General features: G+C 38.3%; 2 protein-coding genes across 2 annotated transcripts; one reads left to right on the top strand and one right to left on the bottom strand.

Moving 5' to 3' along the window:
- Positions 1-1,926: 1,926 nt before the first annotated feature.
- anxa3b (annexin A3b) lies at positions 1,927-9,949 on the top strand. Its single transcript, XM_063013758.1, has 14 exons — positions 1,927-2,020; positions 3,372-3,412; positions 4,329-4,376; positions 4,473-4,554; positions 4,693-4,787; positions 5,304-5,417; positions 5,719-5,809; positions 5,896-5,975; positions 6,055-6,111; positions 6,893-6,986; positions 7,100-7,195; positions 7,832-7,890; positions 8,573-8,695; positions 9,614-9,949. Exons 2-14 carry the CDS (start codon positions 3,398-3,400, stop codon positions 9,668-9,670), a joined length of 1,011 nt encoding a protein of 336 aa, XP_062869828.1. The 5' UTR covers positions 1,927-2,020; positions 3,372-3,397; the 3' UTR covers positions 9,671-9,949.
- Positions 9,950-11,357: 1,408 nt separating this feature from the next.
- Positions 11,358-16,981, bottom strand: paqr3b (progestin and adipoQ receptor family member IIIb). Its single transcript, XM_063014126.1, has 7 exons — positions 16,897-16,981; positions 16,231-16,451; positions 15,253-15,415; positions 14,636-14,791; positions 14,173-14,370; positions 13,916-14,006; positions 11,358-12,805 (listed from the first exon to the last, which is right to left on the bottom strand). Exons 2-7 carry the CDS (start codon positions 16,413-16,415, stop codon positions 12,663-12,665), a joined length of 936 nt encoding a protein of 311 aa, XP_062870196.1. The 5' UTR covers positions 16,416-16,451; positions 16,897-16,981; the 3' UTR covers positions 11,358-12,662.
- Between the last annotated feature and the right edge of the window lie 10 nt (positions 16,982-16,991).

Raw genomic sequence — 16,991 nt, 5'->3', positions numbered from 1 at the left:
GCAATAAAAGTTGCTTTTTTACTTCTTTTTCTTCGTTCTTAAGCTGAATGAACCACTTACTGCTTCATCAGGTAACAGGAAGCTTGGGGCAACGTTTTAATAGAACTACATAGACCAGTCACCATCGCGGTCGTTAGTCAAATTCACAACACCTGGACTCAGGTTTTACTAATAAAACCTTTAAAAACAAAAAACGTTCATTAGATCTTCACGAACCGATCGGCTATTCAACTCCTGATTCAGAATCTGTTTGTATCAAACGACTCTTAAGTGACTCGTCTGGCATTCCTCATTTCTGGATTAACGCGGTGAGCACAATCTCAATACTCGTCCCCCTCAAGCTAAGCGTTCAAACCGATTGACTTTGGTTGATTTTTCAATCTTTTATTTTACAACAAGTTTACTACTAAATTAAAAGCTTGGCAATAAAATAAGGACTTTAGGGGTTGGACACTACAACTAAACGGACAGTGGAAGAAGTGACTTATGGGAAACCCTATCCAAATGCTAGACGTTGAAATGTTCAAGTTTAATTGAACAAATAGAGTGGATTTAACATTTTGTCAGGTCAATACCGTTACCCTGTAACACACCCTGGACAGTGCACCAATCTGTCACAGGGCATCACACTTACCTAACCCATTCACTCACTTATGAACAATTTGGAGAAGTAAACACACCTACTAACAGTCTGTTTTTGGGATGTGGAAGAAAAACAGAAATACCTGGGGGGAAAAAAACACAGAGACAGGGAAAGAACATGCCAAACTCAACACAAACCATTACCTAAGGACTACTGTTACTGAGTGGCAGCTACACTGTGGCTCCTGCTCTCCAACTGTGTAACAGAACCAGACTAACGTAATTAAACCAAACTAAATTTCTATTGAAAACCAATACTACATTTACATTTTTTGGCATTTAGCAGACGGCCTTATCCAAAACGACTTACATTACAGTATACGGTCTGAGCAATTGAGCATTAAGGGCCTTACTCAAGGGCCCAACAGCAGCAGTGGGGCTTAAACCAGCAACCTTCTGATTACTAGTGCTGTACCTTAACCACTAGGCTACATCTTGCCCTCAGATATAGAATCTACAATACTACAACACTAACCAACTAAACCAATACTAAACTAAATTCCAGATGTATGCCTAAAACAGGTGGCACGATGGCTCAGTGGGTAGCACTGTCACCTCACAGCGAGAAGGTCCTGGGTTCGATCCCCAGGTCGGGCGGTCTGGGTCCTTTCTGTGTGGAGTTTGCATGTTCTCCCCGTGTCTGCGTGGGTTTCCTCCGGGAGCTCCGTTTTCCTCCCACAGTCCAAAGAACTGCAAGTGAGGTGAATTGGAGATACAAAATGGTCCATGACTGTGTTTTTTTTTATTTAGAATTTTCAAAATATGTCCATGACTGTGTTTGACATTAAACTTGTGAACTGATGAATCTTGTGTAATGAGTAACTACCGTTTCTGTCATGAATGTAACCAAAGTGTGAAACATGACGTTAAAATCCTAATAAACAAACAAACAAGGCAAGGTGGCTCAGCTGGTTGCACAGCAAGAAGGTCCTGGGTTCGATCTCCAGGTGGGGCGGTCCGGGACCTTTCTGTGTGGAGTTTGCATGTCCTCCCCGTGTCTGCGTGGGTTTCCTCCGGGAGCTCCGGTTTCCTACCACAGTCCAAAGACATGACTGTGTTTGACATTAAACTGATGAATCTTGTGTAACCAGTAACTACCTGTCCTCTCGTGAATGTAACCAAAGTGTGTAAAACATGACGCTAAAATTCTAATAAATAAATAAAATGTATGCCTAAAACGAATCAAATTCCGGATCTCTGTCTAAAATGAAAAGAATCACTCGAAAGAATTTGATTCGTGAACTGACTCGTAACGCCCATCAGTGATGAAAAAGGTGGCGTGTTTTGTTCATTCAGGATAGGGAATCTGTTCCTGCACTCTCTCGGGCGTTTCCCTGGTTCTACCACGAACTGCAAAGACTTTTACTGTCAAGCTAAGGTAATGTGGACCTAAATCTATCACCAGATTAGGAAAGAATAGTATTACATGTAGTTGAACGAATGTTTACAAGAACGAGTTGTTTCCCTGTTGTGTTCTTAGAAAAACGTGCCTGCTCCTTATCTGTTTATTTCCTTATCAGTAGGTTGTAGTTTGCAGTGATTCTGTATCTGAATCACTGCATACAGACTGAATGTGTGTTTCTTACCTTGTATTTAGTATTTAGAGAGAAAATTCTAATGAAATTCCATGTTACTGTTCATCATTGTTACTACTAACAGTTAAATGATACCTCATACCCGAGGAATGTGCAGCATTGTTTGTTTGAATAGAGAGCTGTACAGGATCTGAAATACAGCCAAAGCTAATTGTTTACATACACCTGTACTTCACAAACACGTGTTCCATCCTAGTCTTGTGATTTTAATGATCTCTGCAACTCTGTGACTTAATTATTGTTACATACTGTAATTCTCTGCTTGAAAACATACTTTAAATATCAGAGTTATGACAAAATCTACTGGGTCAAAAATATTCATACATCAACTTGGATGATACAGTATCCTAATTTGTTAGTGTAGACCAGGGGTGTCAAAGTCATTTTCACCGAGGGCCACATCTGCATTATGGCGGCCCTCAAAGGGCCGATTGTAACGTATCCTACTGTGATTGCAGTCTGCCTTTTAAGTCTTGGACAATTTGTTGTTTTTTTTGGAGGCTAAATTCTGTGTTTGGTGTCAAAATGGCAAATTTATACTGTATATTTATAATGTATATCTACATTTAGATTGTACTCCTTTACCACAGACACGGCCTCATAACACAAGAGACGTACCGTTTTTTTTTCTTAAAGCACAAACTTGTCTTTACTTTCCCATCTTTCATTAAATTGCCTCCTTCTGCTTTAATTTTCTCTGCTTGTACATTTTGGGATTATTTGTAAATATTTCTCAACATCACTTGTTGGAAAACTGCCTCAGTTAAACGCTGATGTCGGAAACACTGACATCTAATGGCATGTAGTCACAAAATCGGCATGCATTGTGGGAGATGCAGTTTATGTACGATTTTACAGTGTATTTTAAGACAATCATACGTCTTTTGTAGACAAATCTATAATGTAATGTAGCTTTGTGATATTGTCTCATAATTTCATCATGCCATGCAAAAAAGTTTTGTTTTACTTTATAATTAAACTTTTTTTTGTTGTTGAAACATGAGAATACAGTTCACCGCTACAAGTGTAGGTGTTATTTTGGCCACAGCTGTAGTAGAATCTACAGTTTTACTGTGCACTGAAAACAAAAATGTTAAGCATTCATTCATAACACGTTTTGATGTGGGATTGCAGGGTCACAGCCCACCCCGACATCTGGAATGAGTTCTGCGTGGGTGAGTCGAGTTTATACATTTGTCTAGGGTGTTGGTGGGTTTATTCAAGAGGTGTGGTGGGATTCTAGTTAAACTAACACTTTATGCAGGACACACTGAGCTGCACAATGTGTTGATTATTATTTGTGATAGGTATATTCACAGTGCTGTAAAAAATAATTGTCCCCCTTTTACTGTTGCAATAAAAGTTCTTTTCCAATATGCCCCAGTTTATATTGACATTACAGTTTATTACTTATTGTACCAGCTGGTTTGGTACGTCATGTAACTATTTTAAGTGGCTGCTGGCTTCTAGTTTACCTTCCGTATATTTAAGGAATATAAGGGGGCACCACCGTGAGCACCAAATAGAAAAAAACTTGGGCAATTTTAACCAATGTATGTGGCTGATCTTTTGATTTATTTTTTCCAGTTGAGCCAGTATAACAGCATTTTCTATATACACTAGCACTCTCCCACATGCACACAAGTCAGCTTGTCCACCCAAAATGAGTTAAGAAAACTGAGGAAATAGCAGCTTAGATACCTTATCGACAAATCTGTACACAGTTACTGACATAAAGCTGCTTTTTACCCTGGGGTGAGTGTTTTCTTAAAATTTTCTGCAGCATTTAACCAAAACTAACGACACTGTGTTACTTCTTGTAATAAACCAGTTCAGTGTCAGAGTATTTAAGGGTTGCGATTTTCACACAATAGCCTTTGATATTACACAGCATTATTCCAAAAGATAAAATAGAAAGAATAAGCTTGGCAGGTTGGCAATTTGTTTTATATATGTTTTGCATTTCTGGCAGATTGAGTCCTCACTATATATTGTATAAAGAAAAGTGTTAACATTAAACATGGCCATCTGTATTTAACCCAGCACTTTGATTATGTAATGGAAAGAGACATTTTATCTTTGCCGTTTTAGGATGATTTGAGCCTCCTTCTGGATACGCCAGACTCACTATCGTTACCCGTAAGTCATCCCTGTGCTCTTATTCTTTCTTGCTTAGAAGCAAGCAGAACTGGATGGGTATGATGTGCTTCTGATTATTTTGTTTATGTATCTCAGTCTAGAGGAAGCATTAAAGAGAAACCAGGTTTCAATCCAGGTGAAGATGCGGCGGCACTTAGGAAGGCCATAGAAGGAATTGGTGAGTCGCTGTAGAACACACCTCATTTACTATAGTTGTTCCTCCCTGAGTAAATTTACTTTACACCAGTGAGTAAATGTGGTGTACTCTTAAAGAGAGTGTGTTTATCTTTGTGTGTGTCTGTGTATGTGTGTTAAGGCACCACTGAAAAGACTCTGATCGACATTCTGACTCAGAGAACAAACGCTCAGCGTCAGCTCATCTGTAAAGCATACAAGGATGCAACAGGAAAGGTAAAACTACTCCAGCACCACTTCTACACTGTTTTACAGCAATTCAATCCTGGAAAGTGCCTCCAGCAGGTTCTGTGTCTGTGGCTCAATCACTGTCCACTAGAAAATAAAACATGCCAAACTAAGAGTTGATCAAGATTTCATGAACCCTGAAACTGTTTTGCCACCGTAAAGAAACAAATAAAAAACAACAATAATTTGCAACCTGAAATTCTGCTGTTTGTATCCCTGACCTTCTATCCTCACATTTTATGACCATAGCTGAGGATAAAGACAGAAACTTATAGGTACACAGAAGACTTTGGCCATTACCTATAAAGTATCTCTTTAAAATGAATACAAAATATAAACAAAATATAAAAAACCTACAATTACCCAAAGATTTCACCTAATTTTAGAAAGCATCCTTGTAAATGTCAGCCCAGGATCACCTAACTCCAGCATAAGTTTGCAGATGGTGCTTTTCCACATGAACATGCAAACTCCTGATTCTCTTCCTGTGAATCTTGATTGCAGGACCTTGCAGATGCCTTGGAGGGAGACACTCATGGTGATTTTGAGGACATCCTTGTGGCCCTTGTCACCCCATTAGCTCGTTTTGATGCTCAGGAAGTTAAACGAGCAATTAAAGTAAGAGTTCTAGATTACAGTTGCATGAATAAAAGTTTGTGAACACTTTTGAATGATGTGAAAGTCACTAAAATCTTCCTAAACTAATAAATAAATAAAATGTTTTGAGGTGTTTGTTATGTTTTCTGTGCAGATATAATCATTTCTTCCAAAATGAGCAAAAGGTGGATTGGCTACATTAAAAATGCTGTGTATTTTGTGTGTCTTGTAGTTATTACACTTCAGGGTTTGCCTCTTTATGTTTTGTATTTTGCATTCTGTGTACTAAATCCCAATAGTAACAAAGTTTATTTTATTTCAGGGAACTGGAACGACAGACAGAACTCTGATAGAGATCTTTGCATCCCGATCAAACAGCCAAATCAAAGCTTTGTCTGATGCATACTTACAAGGTTTGTGATTTTGCTATTTGTGTTTCAGTCATTGGTATTAAATGGGGAAATGCTGATTCATAGTTAATGGTAACGATCTGTTGCAGACACTGGAAGAGCATTGATTTCTGACCTGAAGTCTGATGTATCAGGGGATTATGGGAACGCTCTGCTCATCCTAGCCGAGGTTGGTTTTGTCAGTGTATTTTGCATCTGTTTTGTTAGGTTTGTGTAAACATGAGATTGACATTTTGCCTAAACCACAGGGTAAGAGAGACGAGAGCAAAAACATGGATGCTGCTAAAGCTAAAGCTGATGCCAAAGTAAGTGTACTTGCTGTTTTTTAGTTTAGCTATATATTTATTATTACGAATAAGACACAGCCTCCAACTTCTAAAAGTTACTTATAAGATGTTTATTAAAATAAATACTGAATTAAATTACATTATACTTCAGGATTTTATATTGAAACATGTCTGAATGTATTATATTAAACCTGGTACTTATGTTTGGGACACCCCTAGTTTTATATAATGTCAATTATCGTTCTCCTCTTCATTTATGTTTGATTTAATTAATGATTTTTTAAATTCTGATCAGTGGGCCAGTAAATCTTTAGTCTGTTTTGTAAAGCTGCAAGACAGGAATAAACCCAATTATTTACTCTGACACTGACTGACATTCTTTCAGAGGTGGAAAAACCATGCAGGGTGAAAATGTCAAACTCAACACAGACAGTAATCAAATACTAAGATTTGAGCATAATTTCATGAGTCCTGGAACTGTTTTACCTCCATAAAGAAATAAATAAAGACCTTTACAATTCTTTATAATCATACATTTCCATCTTTTAGGTTTTAATTGAACTTAATTTTATTAAGTAGGTCAGTGACTCCTGAAAATGCTAACAACTGTTTAACTTTGCTCTAACCTTCTCAACACTTGAAAAGACACCAATTTTTGCATCCATCTCGGCTCATTACCAATATCGTTTTGTATTCTGTCCATCTAAACCACAAGTGCAGGAACCATGTTAACAATTTACACCGTAACCAATGTATGTGGTCCTTAACTTCATGCACTGCATCATGTAATGTACAACAGATCCTGTATGAGGCTGGAGAGAAGAAGTGGGGCACAGATGAGAGCAAGTTCATTGACCTCCTTTGCCACAGAAGCGTTCCTCAACTCAGACAAAGTAAGAGCTACTCTAAGAACATTAAGCTCACTGTATTCTGCACTACTTACGTTGAGCTGTATTGTGGTGTATTCCTGCTGCCTTATTACGGTTAATTTGTCTGTGTTTTAAAGCACTGGTGGAGTACAAGAATCTGAGTGGGAAGACTCTGCAGCAGAGCATTGAGAGTGAGATGTCAGGAAAATTAGAGGACATTTTAGTAGCCGTAGGTAAGATACATTTGTACCTGTATGCATGTGCAGCGTGACTCTCATGGTTAAGTAAACAGCAGTGAGTTGTGTTCCCCCCGAACTTTATAATCAGATGATAACGTTTTAGTAAGAGTCTGTCATGTTTTTATTTGTAAACAGTAAGAATAATAATGGAGTTTGGTATTCTTAGGCGCATGTCGACAACATATCAGCTTCCTCAAGCTCTCAAAAATGACTTGCATGTTTAAATAACATTAAGTAAATAAATTGAAGTAAGTACAACTGGCTATTTTGGTCAGCAGTTCAGTATTTTAATTGCTCAGTCAGTACTTCAGTATCACAGTGCCACCACTATTTTGGTCATCGTATGTCAGTAGCCTTCAAATGCAGCTTGTAAATTGTGCATTTGAAACAAAAAACTTTTGACTGATCCTGTTCATAAGCCCCTTACAGTGTGGACTAAAAATCCACTGAGACCACTGGTAAAAATGAGCTTATTTTGCATTTCTTTCTTAAATCTAATACAGTTTTTATTGTAGAGTGTAGCACAACACAATTAAAAATCAGAGCAAGACTGAGCAACTATTATTTTTATTATTATTGTACACTAATAGAATTTTGGCCAACTCTTTTTTTTTTTTTATGTTTTTGCAGTGAAATGTGTGAAGAGTGTACCAGCTTACATGGCAGAGCTGCTTTACAACAGTATGAAGGTATGCAAAGCAAAGTGGTGTTTCTGGCCTGGTCGGGCGCTCTATACCAGTTAGCCATGGCTAAAGAAGGGATGGTTAAACAGGATTAGCTTCCTCGCTACTGTAACTGACTGAGCAAGACATCATTAATTTCTTTGTTAATTTGGACAAAGGAGTTCACTGTTACACAGTTTTCATTCAGATTTTGCTGTAAATATGTAAGTTTACAACGAATGTGACCACTTCACTTGTTCAAACAATTTTTACCTGGATACATTCAGTGACAGATCTGTCAGTGTTAAACCTGTTTGACCAAATTCTCAATTTGGCTGTTGCTACTATGATTGTATAAAATCCAGCACAGAGAACGGGACAGGATCATACATGTCTATGTCTGAACCAGTAATATTTATACTGACTTAATTTTATGTTTACATTTTCAGCATTTAGCAAATGCTCTTATCCAGAGCAACTTACAGAAGAGCTTCCACAGTAAACATTTCCCTACTCTAGTTAAAGTACTGTGCGTTATCCCACCTTGTCTCTTCACTGATAATAAAATAGCTAGCTATAGTTAAGGTCAGAAATGACTGTAAAATAAAGAACACATGGTATTACATAGTATGTTTGATAAAGTGGTGCTTTTGTGGGAGATTTTTACACTTTTGCAGTGTAAATTGTTTTGTCTTGTTGATTTTTACAGGGTGCAGGAACCACTGAATCCATTCTGACTCGGATCATGGTATCCCGCTCAGAAATCGATATGATGGACATCAAAACTGAGTACAAAAAGATGTTTGGCAGCTCCTTATATACAGCAATTGAGGTAAATTCTGATCTATACTGTTATAAATTATGTTACCATTGTGAGTCTTAAGTCAGAGAGGAGAGAAAATAATCAGGAACGATGGATCCACTGGATCCCTGGGGGGGATTTAACCGAATGTGATTTAACATTAACACAATTTAAAAACTGTTTGGAAGTTGAAAACTGATACCCACACCAGCCTGTGACTCTGAGCGCTTGGACCACAGCCCTGTAGTGATTCACAATAGCTCAGTTTGCATTGGAAATGAACCAGCATGAATCACCCGAGCTGTAAGCAAATTGCTCAATTTGGCTTTTGGGATTAATCAATACGAGCAACAGGAAATAAACTATATTAGTGACAATCTTTTCATGTTTGCATGGCTAGGGTGTGTTTTGGCCTCTGCTTTGAAAATGTATGCCTATTCAGGCGCACATACATATATACTGATGAGCCAAACATTAGAGCCTCCACCCTAAATGAGCATGGCAATGCAGTGTTGGGTCAGTGGTAGTTCTTCATTGTTCTTCTGTTGAATGCAGCAGATATTATCTGGATGAAGACCTAGGAGAGTTTCATATAACATTTTGGCCAGACAACTGGGTTTGAAACAGTAATAAGTGCTCAAAGGCAGTCGTGGTGAATATGAGCAAACGGTGGTTTGAGGAAAGGTTGTCTGGTTTTTGGGCAGCCAAGACTCACTGATGCCTAAATAAAAAGAAAGCTTAGGCATCTGGTACGGACTGAGAGAAGAGATTCTGTGGCTTAGTTCACAGTGTGCAGAAGTTAAATAATGCTGATAATGTCATCAGTATAAACCATTGCTTGGTCCCTGATGTTTTAGAAACAAATATCTTTTTTGCATTAAATGACAGTATTAAAGGTGCATATGACTGTGTGCTTAAACGTGTATTGAACCGTGATCTTTTCTTCAGTCTGAGACAGCAGGAGACTATCGGCAGACACTGCTGAAGCTCTGCGGCCCAGACTGAGCTACATGAGACCCTCGTCTGAAGAGCTTCAGTACAATTAATGCAATAGAAGCACCAGATCCTTAATATGTGATATATCTGACATATATTTTACCCATGTACCAAAGCTGGTGCTGGTGAATTTCATAAAACAACACAAATGATTTTATATATATGAAGTAGATACAGTATGTATCCAGTGTAGGTTAATATTGTACCAGTATAACAGACTGTGATAATTTTCATGTTCCAGTTTATTACACTGAAATCATTTATGAAATAAAATTGTCAACCAACAAATCTTTTCTTCAGAATGTATCTTCTTTCTTATACAGACGGGCACCATAGTTCTTATTCATTTTGTAGCAAGTTTTGCTAGTTTAAAAGCTATTTAAGTTTGTTTAAACCCAAATTATGGTGGAAATGTTGTGCATTAATTTATTTTGCATTTGCTGTATAGCCAAATAACCTTCATAGAAACTCGTATACAAAACAGCTTTAATTTTAATAGATTTAAACTGAAATATGTTTATCAAATCTATTTAAATGTTTTTCAATGTGCTTACCTGAAATAAAACACACAATCATTAACATTATTTAGCAGACACTTTTATCCAAAGTGACATACAGTTCACAGTCTAAGCAACTGAAGGTTAAGGGCCTTGCTCAAGGGTTCAACAGTGGCAACCTGGCAGCGGTGGGGTTTGAACCAGCAACCTTCTTCTTACTAGTCCAGTACCTTAACCACTAGGCTATAACTGCCCTACAACTACAATCATCAATCATCAATCATCAATCTACACTCTGTTGTTATGTTATGACTCCAGTGTAATTAAAAATCAGTCTAAAACCTCATTTCCATGATGCCTTGTTATTTTCAAAAAGAAAACTCATTAACCACTCTATCCTGGTCAGGGTTGTGGTGGGTCCAGTTCCACCGGGAAACACTGGGTGTAAGGCATGAATGCCCTGGACAGGGCACCATCCCATCCCTCACACAATCATGTCTGTGTAGACACCTGGTTGGCCAGTAGTACCACTGAGTTTTGAGTCCAGATCTCAGCGATCGTGAGATAGCACTCTGATCTCTGATCATTACATTATTATGTAGTTTTACAGTTGGGGTGGGTGGGACAAAAATTGAAAGGAAACTGTCTGTCCCATTCTACCGAACTTCATCATTTATAGTCCTGTCAAGAAATGGTTAATCTTCTCATCGTGGTGATCTGTAAGGTTGTGACGTTCATTGTTTTCTAGTTATCAGACAGAATGTGTTATGTAGGGCAATTGTAGCCTAGTGGTTAATACACTGGACTAGTAAACGAAAGGTTGCTGGTTCAAGCCCCGTCCCTGCCAGGTTGCCGCTGTTGGGCCCTTGAGCAAGGCCCTTAATCGTCAACTGCTTAGACAATATGTGCCATCACAGAACTGTAAGTCGCTTTGGATAAAAATGTCTGCTAAATGCAGAAAAAGTTAATATGATAAACTCTTGATACATTTATGAACAAACTGCCCACAGACAGGAAATTGTCTAATGTAAAGTATGAAAAAAAAAATCTACATTCATTCTGCATGGCTGATGGTGTCTACATATTGAAATTGTCCTGAGAAAATTCCCAACATCCTTTTTTTGCTATCTTAAGCTAAAAAATCCTCTGTGTGAAATAAACAGTAAAGCTAAGAGACCAAGAAAACGTACGATTCACTGTGTGTTTACAAAGTATTTACTTTATTTGTACCAGCACTCTGATATAAACAGGTCAAGTCCATAATTTAAAACATTAAAAAGTAAAGTGAAACAAAAAAGGCAGCAGTGCAGTAAAGAGGCAGCCACATTAATACAGGTTTGGATTTGTCTGATCAAACGTGCACATTGTTCATTAGCTCGGTATGGAGACACGTGGTTTTAATCCCAAAATGCCCAGAATCATGCAAAATATCAGTGTAACATTCCAAAATGAAAGATTTTCCAACCAAATGTCCAGCTACAATATACCAACACAGCAGTTACAGTACAATAATTCATAAAAATGAATCAATTCTACAATATAAACAGCATGTACAGTTCCCAGATTCAGTCCCCCAGTGCTTTTTATGGGGCTCAGTAGAAAAAAAGTTCGTCACAAATATTACAGCACATAATAATAAAACTAAAGAAATACTTGGATGTTTTTTTTTCCCTCTATCCAAACTGATAACACATCTGTAACATGTATTAATACCATCGACAGGTGGCGTAACAGGTTTCTCCATAGTGCAAAACTAGGGTAGCTGGGGGTCTGATTCATTGGGGACCCCAGACAGGTCACCAGTCCATCACAGGGCACACACACACAATTTATAGTAGCTCCAATTGGCCACATTAAAATGATTTAAAGCAGTAATTGCACATTTTCTATAGGAACAATCAACAAAGACAAGGTTAAAAATGCTGGAGTATAAATTTTTGTTCTGGCATCCTGACCTACATGAAATATTTAATGCACAGTATGGTACGTTTTTGTGTTTTTAGGCAAATATGAGGTATTTATAGCATGATGTGATTGCATGAAAGAGCTTGTTCATTTTAAATGATCACAAAATGATTTGTTGTGCATAAACAATGTCCAAAACTTTACCATAGAGTGTGTGTTCTTGATTCAGCTGTACATACGAGACATGTTCAAGTGCTTTTGATCAAAATCATACCGGCCCTGGGAAAATTTGTATTTATACATTTCCCCTTTTTCTCCAAATCTAGTCATATCCAGTTACCCAGGTTATATCTCTCCTCCGACCAAGGAGGGCTGTACCTAACAAGCGCCCCTCCCACACGAGTGAAGTAGCCAACTGCTTCTTTTCACCTGCATGAGGCGGGTGCCAGGAACACTGTTTTGCATCCTAAACCCAGAGCCAGTCTGTGATGCAAAGTTTATCATCGCTGTTCAAACACACCATATGAAGAGCTTGCTCTGTGTTGAGAAAAGAAACTACTAAAAGAACACCAAACACTGTGGAATAATGCAGAGTAGAGCTAGCCGATGCTGTTGTACCCCGGGCATGGCTGGCTGTGTCTGTAGTGTGTGATGAAGACTGCAGTCTGGTGCCACCAGTAGAACATGAGAACCACCAACACATGCCACAGCTGGTGACTGGCTCCAAGGTAGTTTAGCTGTCCTGCAGCAATCATACGTCATTAGTTATTGTGTCTGTCTATTAAATAATATCATATATAAAGAAATAGCTTTACAAAGCATTGCATTTGGAGTGAACAATCAACCCCAAACGCTATATTTTGAATTTAAAGAAAATACAAACACTGATCAGCGAGTCCTATTAGGTTGATTGATAATTAATAACATGTAGCAGCTATAAAAGTTCCTCACAATTATCACTTTGAAATAAGTGGAATGAGGCACATAACAGTTCCAAACAGACCAAATAATGGGTGCAGGAGTTGGATGTGCTTTTCCTTGCCACTGTCGCCTTCGGCTTGCTCAACTGGGATTTTTGGTCTGTTGGTTCTGGATTCTGTAAAATTGCTTTGAGACAATGTTCATTGTAAAAAGCGCTATACAAATTTGACTTTTGTGGTGAGTAGGAAGCAGTCAAAAGGCATTCACCAAGACAATAAACTCCACAAGGCAGCTGAAGGACTTCTGTGGTATCTGGTACAAGGATTATTGCCAGCACGTCCTTCGACTTCTGTACGTTACAAGGTGGATCATCCTGCCGCACATTCTGGTTTGTTTTGTGGCAATGAACAAAAGTGCTTGATCTTAGAGATAACAGGGTTCTTTGGAGTACTGGACCTTCTTCTATTGCTCTGATGTCCAGATCTGATTATAGGCCCATTATAGGTTCCTTCCATAGACAGAAGTTGGTTGGAATGAGAATTTTGAGAGGCCCAATACACAGAGGGGTTCGTTGCACTATGTGTTGTCACACATTCACTTCATCATCAGTATTAAAAACTTGAGCCACAGTAGCTTTTTTGTTGGTCGCCACAAGACCATCCAATGACCTATCAGTGGCCTGTGGCTTGTACCTCTTTTGACCACCGTCAGTAGGTACTTACCACAGCTGCCTGTGAGCAACTCTCATTGCTTCGAAGATGCTTCAACTCATTCAAATCATCTGCCCATAACGATTTGGTTTAATTAAAATCACTTAAGTCTTTATGCTAATCATAAAGATTAGACTAAGAGGAACTACCATCACCCTGACATTTAAAATATACAGGACAGTCACATAATAATATTATTCAACTTAAGGCTTATTGTTTACCTGGAAAGTAGCGCTCAGGGACTTTACTAATGTAGAACAGGAAGGCTGAGGCAGCAATCAGGTACATGACCATGACTCGAGGAAAAAACACCTGTAAAAAGATTTCAACATGATTTTTTAACCCTGCATCACATCTCCACAGTTAAACATCCTTAAACATCCTCAAAAATGAATCTTCATCTTTTTTAACACAGGTTACAATCAGTGAATTCAGTTCACCAGTGCATATATTATTTCACAAGAATAAAAACTCTTACCTGCACAATCTCAGCATAGAAGCCACCATTGAGCCAGACCCAGTGGCAAGCAGGAATGATGCCGTAAGCCGCCACTGAGCAAAAGATAGCAGAGCGCAGAACCTTCCATTCCTGTGAGTGGTAAAGTGGGTGAATCTGAGCTGAAAACACAGCCAGGATCAGAGCCAGAATTGTAATCAGGTACACCTGCCGCCAAAACTACGACAAAAACCAAAGGGGAAATGACGGTCAGAGCAAAGAATTGAATAGTACCCAAGCAATTTTAGCCAACCTAGTTAACTGGTAAAATGTTTGGAGTTACAGTGCTAATAAAGCTAATGAGAAGGGAACACATTATTTAACTTTGCCAGTTACTTTTGACTTTAAACATGCTAAAGTAGTAGCTATACGCTGTCCATTTATTTTTTAATAAACTATAAATCAACAAAGCATTACTACTGAGTAGGATTAATGCTGGTCTTACACTGTCACAGTAAAAGGCATAGAAGACACCGGGGACGTAGCAGCCAAGAATGCCCACAGAGATCCCGGCGTAGTCCAGAGCCAACCAGCGGCGGCTGGTCTTCTCTGAGCGATGGCAGCAGAAAAGATGATATCCCACAGAGCACAACATACACACCTAAAACAAGATACCACAATGTAGTGATATACTAAACTTAAAATGTGTACAATAGAATGCAAATTATTTATTAGGATTTTAACTGGACTGTGGGAGGAAACCCACACAGACACGGAGAGAACATGCAAACTCCTCACAGAAAGGACCTGGACTGCTCTACCTAAGAATGGAACCCAGGACCTTCTTGCTGTGAGGCAACAGTGCTACCCACCAAGCCACTGTGCTGCCCAGGATGCAATTAGTCATTACATTTTAAAAACCAAAATGACATGTTAGTCTACAGGTTATTGACAAGAAGTCTTTAGTCAGTGTGGCTTTCCTCAGGTTTTTTTCTCAAAAATATGCTAAAGGTAGATTGGCTACTCTAAATTGCGTCTAGCTGAGTGAATGAATGAGAGCTAAATAAATCATAGTAAGAGTTGTTACATAAAAAGCTTGTGTGTGGGGGTGTGTGTATTAACCTGAAAGCAAAACAGTCCTATGGAGTAGATGACATAGTCCTCTCTCAAAGCACCAGCGGCTGGCAGCACTGTAGACATGTCATTCACCCCCAGCAAGAAGAACAGCACGAAGCCCAGCAGATGGCTCCAGATATTTACCGTCTCATTTGACAAGATAAATATACTATAAACAAGAAAGAACACACACACATTAATGGCTTTAAAATTCTCTATACAGCTACAGTATATATATATATATATGGGGTCATAACAAATTAAAGAAAAACCTGCTATAAAATAATACTACTAATACAATCTAATCTAAGATGCTTGGGTGGTGCAGTGGTCTATTAAACAAGCCTTCCCACCGCTGAGTCCCTGGTTCTAATCTGGCTGTGTGTCTACACAGACATGATTGGCTATGTCTAATAAGGGGTCTGTCTGAAGCCATGCGATTGATGCCCTGTCCAGTGTCCAGCCTTGGGCCCATTGTTTCCTGGTTAAACCGGACCTGCTGCAATCCTGACCAGGATAAAGCAGTTGATGAAAATGAAAACTAACCTAATAAAATATTATTAAATAAACGTGTGTGTGTGTGTCAGAAGGACAAGCATTCTGTATTTCTAAGCAGATCAGGTGTAATTATGGTCTTAGGGAATTGTAAGTTCTTTTTGACTGATCAGTGTGATCAGGGGGTGGTCTTTTCCAGGCTGTTATCCACATAGTATAAAGGATCAGTACATGGCATAAATGCTTTTTCATCAGTTGTGGCCTAGTGGTTAAGGTACTGGACTAGCAATCAACTAACAAGGCCCTTAACCCTCAGTTGTTAAGACATTATACAATCAGAGTACTGTAAGCGTCTGCTAAATGCTGAAAACTTAAAATGTAATGCTCAAAATGGTGGTTTATTTTATCAGTAAAATTGCAATAAGCAGAATCTCTACCAAGGTGTATTTTTTTTAGATCTAAGATATAGTACTGTAAGAAAAGACCTACCTTTTTAGACATAACTTAGCAGGCAAGTGAGCTCTGTATCCATCTGTAATGTAGGGGTTCTCCTTCAGAAACACAGGGATCTGTTCATAAGTGTACAGCCGGATCCCTCTGGGTATTAGAACTGGCCAGTACTGGTAGCTGCCAAGCTCAATGTAATGGGAACTTTTCATTGTTTTCGGAGGCATCTTGGTTTATCTGGTGGCACCGTGCATATAGAAGCACTGTGGGGGAAAACACAAGCAGCAATCATTCATTCATTCATTCATTCATTTATTTATCTTTATAAACTGCATTATTAGTTAAGAATGATATGTGCAGGTGCTTAAATATCTATCTATATCTATATATCAATATCTATCTAGCTATCTAGATGGATGGATAGATGGATAGATTTTTGGATATATAAGAGTGTAAGGGCACTTCTATTAAATAGTAACAATGCATGTAATGCATAAATTGTCATTTTTAAAATAACTATTAATATTTATTGATATAGTCTGTGCTGTACCACTGAAAAGTATAAACGGCTGCTATGGAAACACTATCAGCTAGCGTTAGCCTCAAAGCTAACAGCATACTGTTACAGTTTTAGTTCCAAGTTAATTATGTACCTTGCAACTAAAGATTTATTTTAATAAACAGTAAAACAAATGCAAAATAACTTACCTTGAGGTAAAAGAATTACATTTTGATATGAGAATACATGCGTCCACAAGCGAGTTATCCCATTACTGTCTACATCGTATCGACTGTTTTATATG

This window comes from Trichomycterus rosablanca, chromosome 18 (genome assembly GCF_030014385.1).
Source record: "Trichomycterus rosablanca isolate fTriRos1 chromosome 18, fTriRos1.hap1, whole genome shotgun sequence".
NCBI classification, from domain to species: domain Eukaryota; kingdom Metazoa; phylum Chordata; class Actinopteri; order Siluriformes; family Trichomycteridae; genus Trichomycterus; species Trichomycterus rosablanca.
Note: the sequence above shows the minus strand (reverse complement) of the source record. Positions and strands in the feature narration are given on the sequence as shown.

Coding starts and splice junctions, on each gene's coding strand:
- anxa3b (XM_063013758.1), top strand. Junction 6,112..6,892: donor AAGCTAAAGCTGATGCCAAA/GTAAGTGTACTT, acceptor AATGTACAACAG/ATCCTGTATGAGGCTGGAGA. Junction 8,696..9,613: donor CCTTATATACAGCAATTGAG/GTAAATTCTGAT, acceptor TCTTTTCTTCAG/TCTGAGACAGCAGGAGACTA.
- paqr3b (XM_063014126.1), bottom strand. CDS start 16,415: ATGCCTCCGAAAACAATGAAAAGTTCCCATTACATTGAGCTTGGCAGC. Junction 14,007..14,172: donor TCTATGCTGAGATTGTGCAG/GTAAGAGTTTTT, acceptor ATCTTTTTACAG/GTGTTTTTTCCTCGAGTCAT. Junction 12,806..13,915: donor CCCTGAGCGCTACTTTCCAG/GTAAACAATAAG, acceptor TGATTGCTGCAG/GACAGCTAAACTACCTTGGA.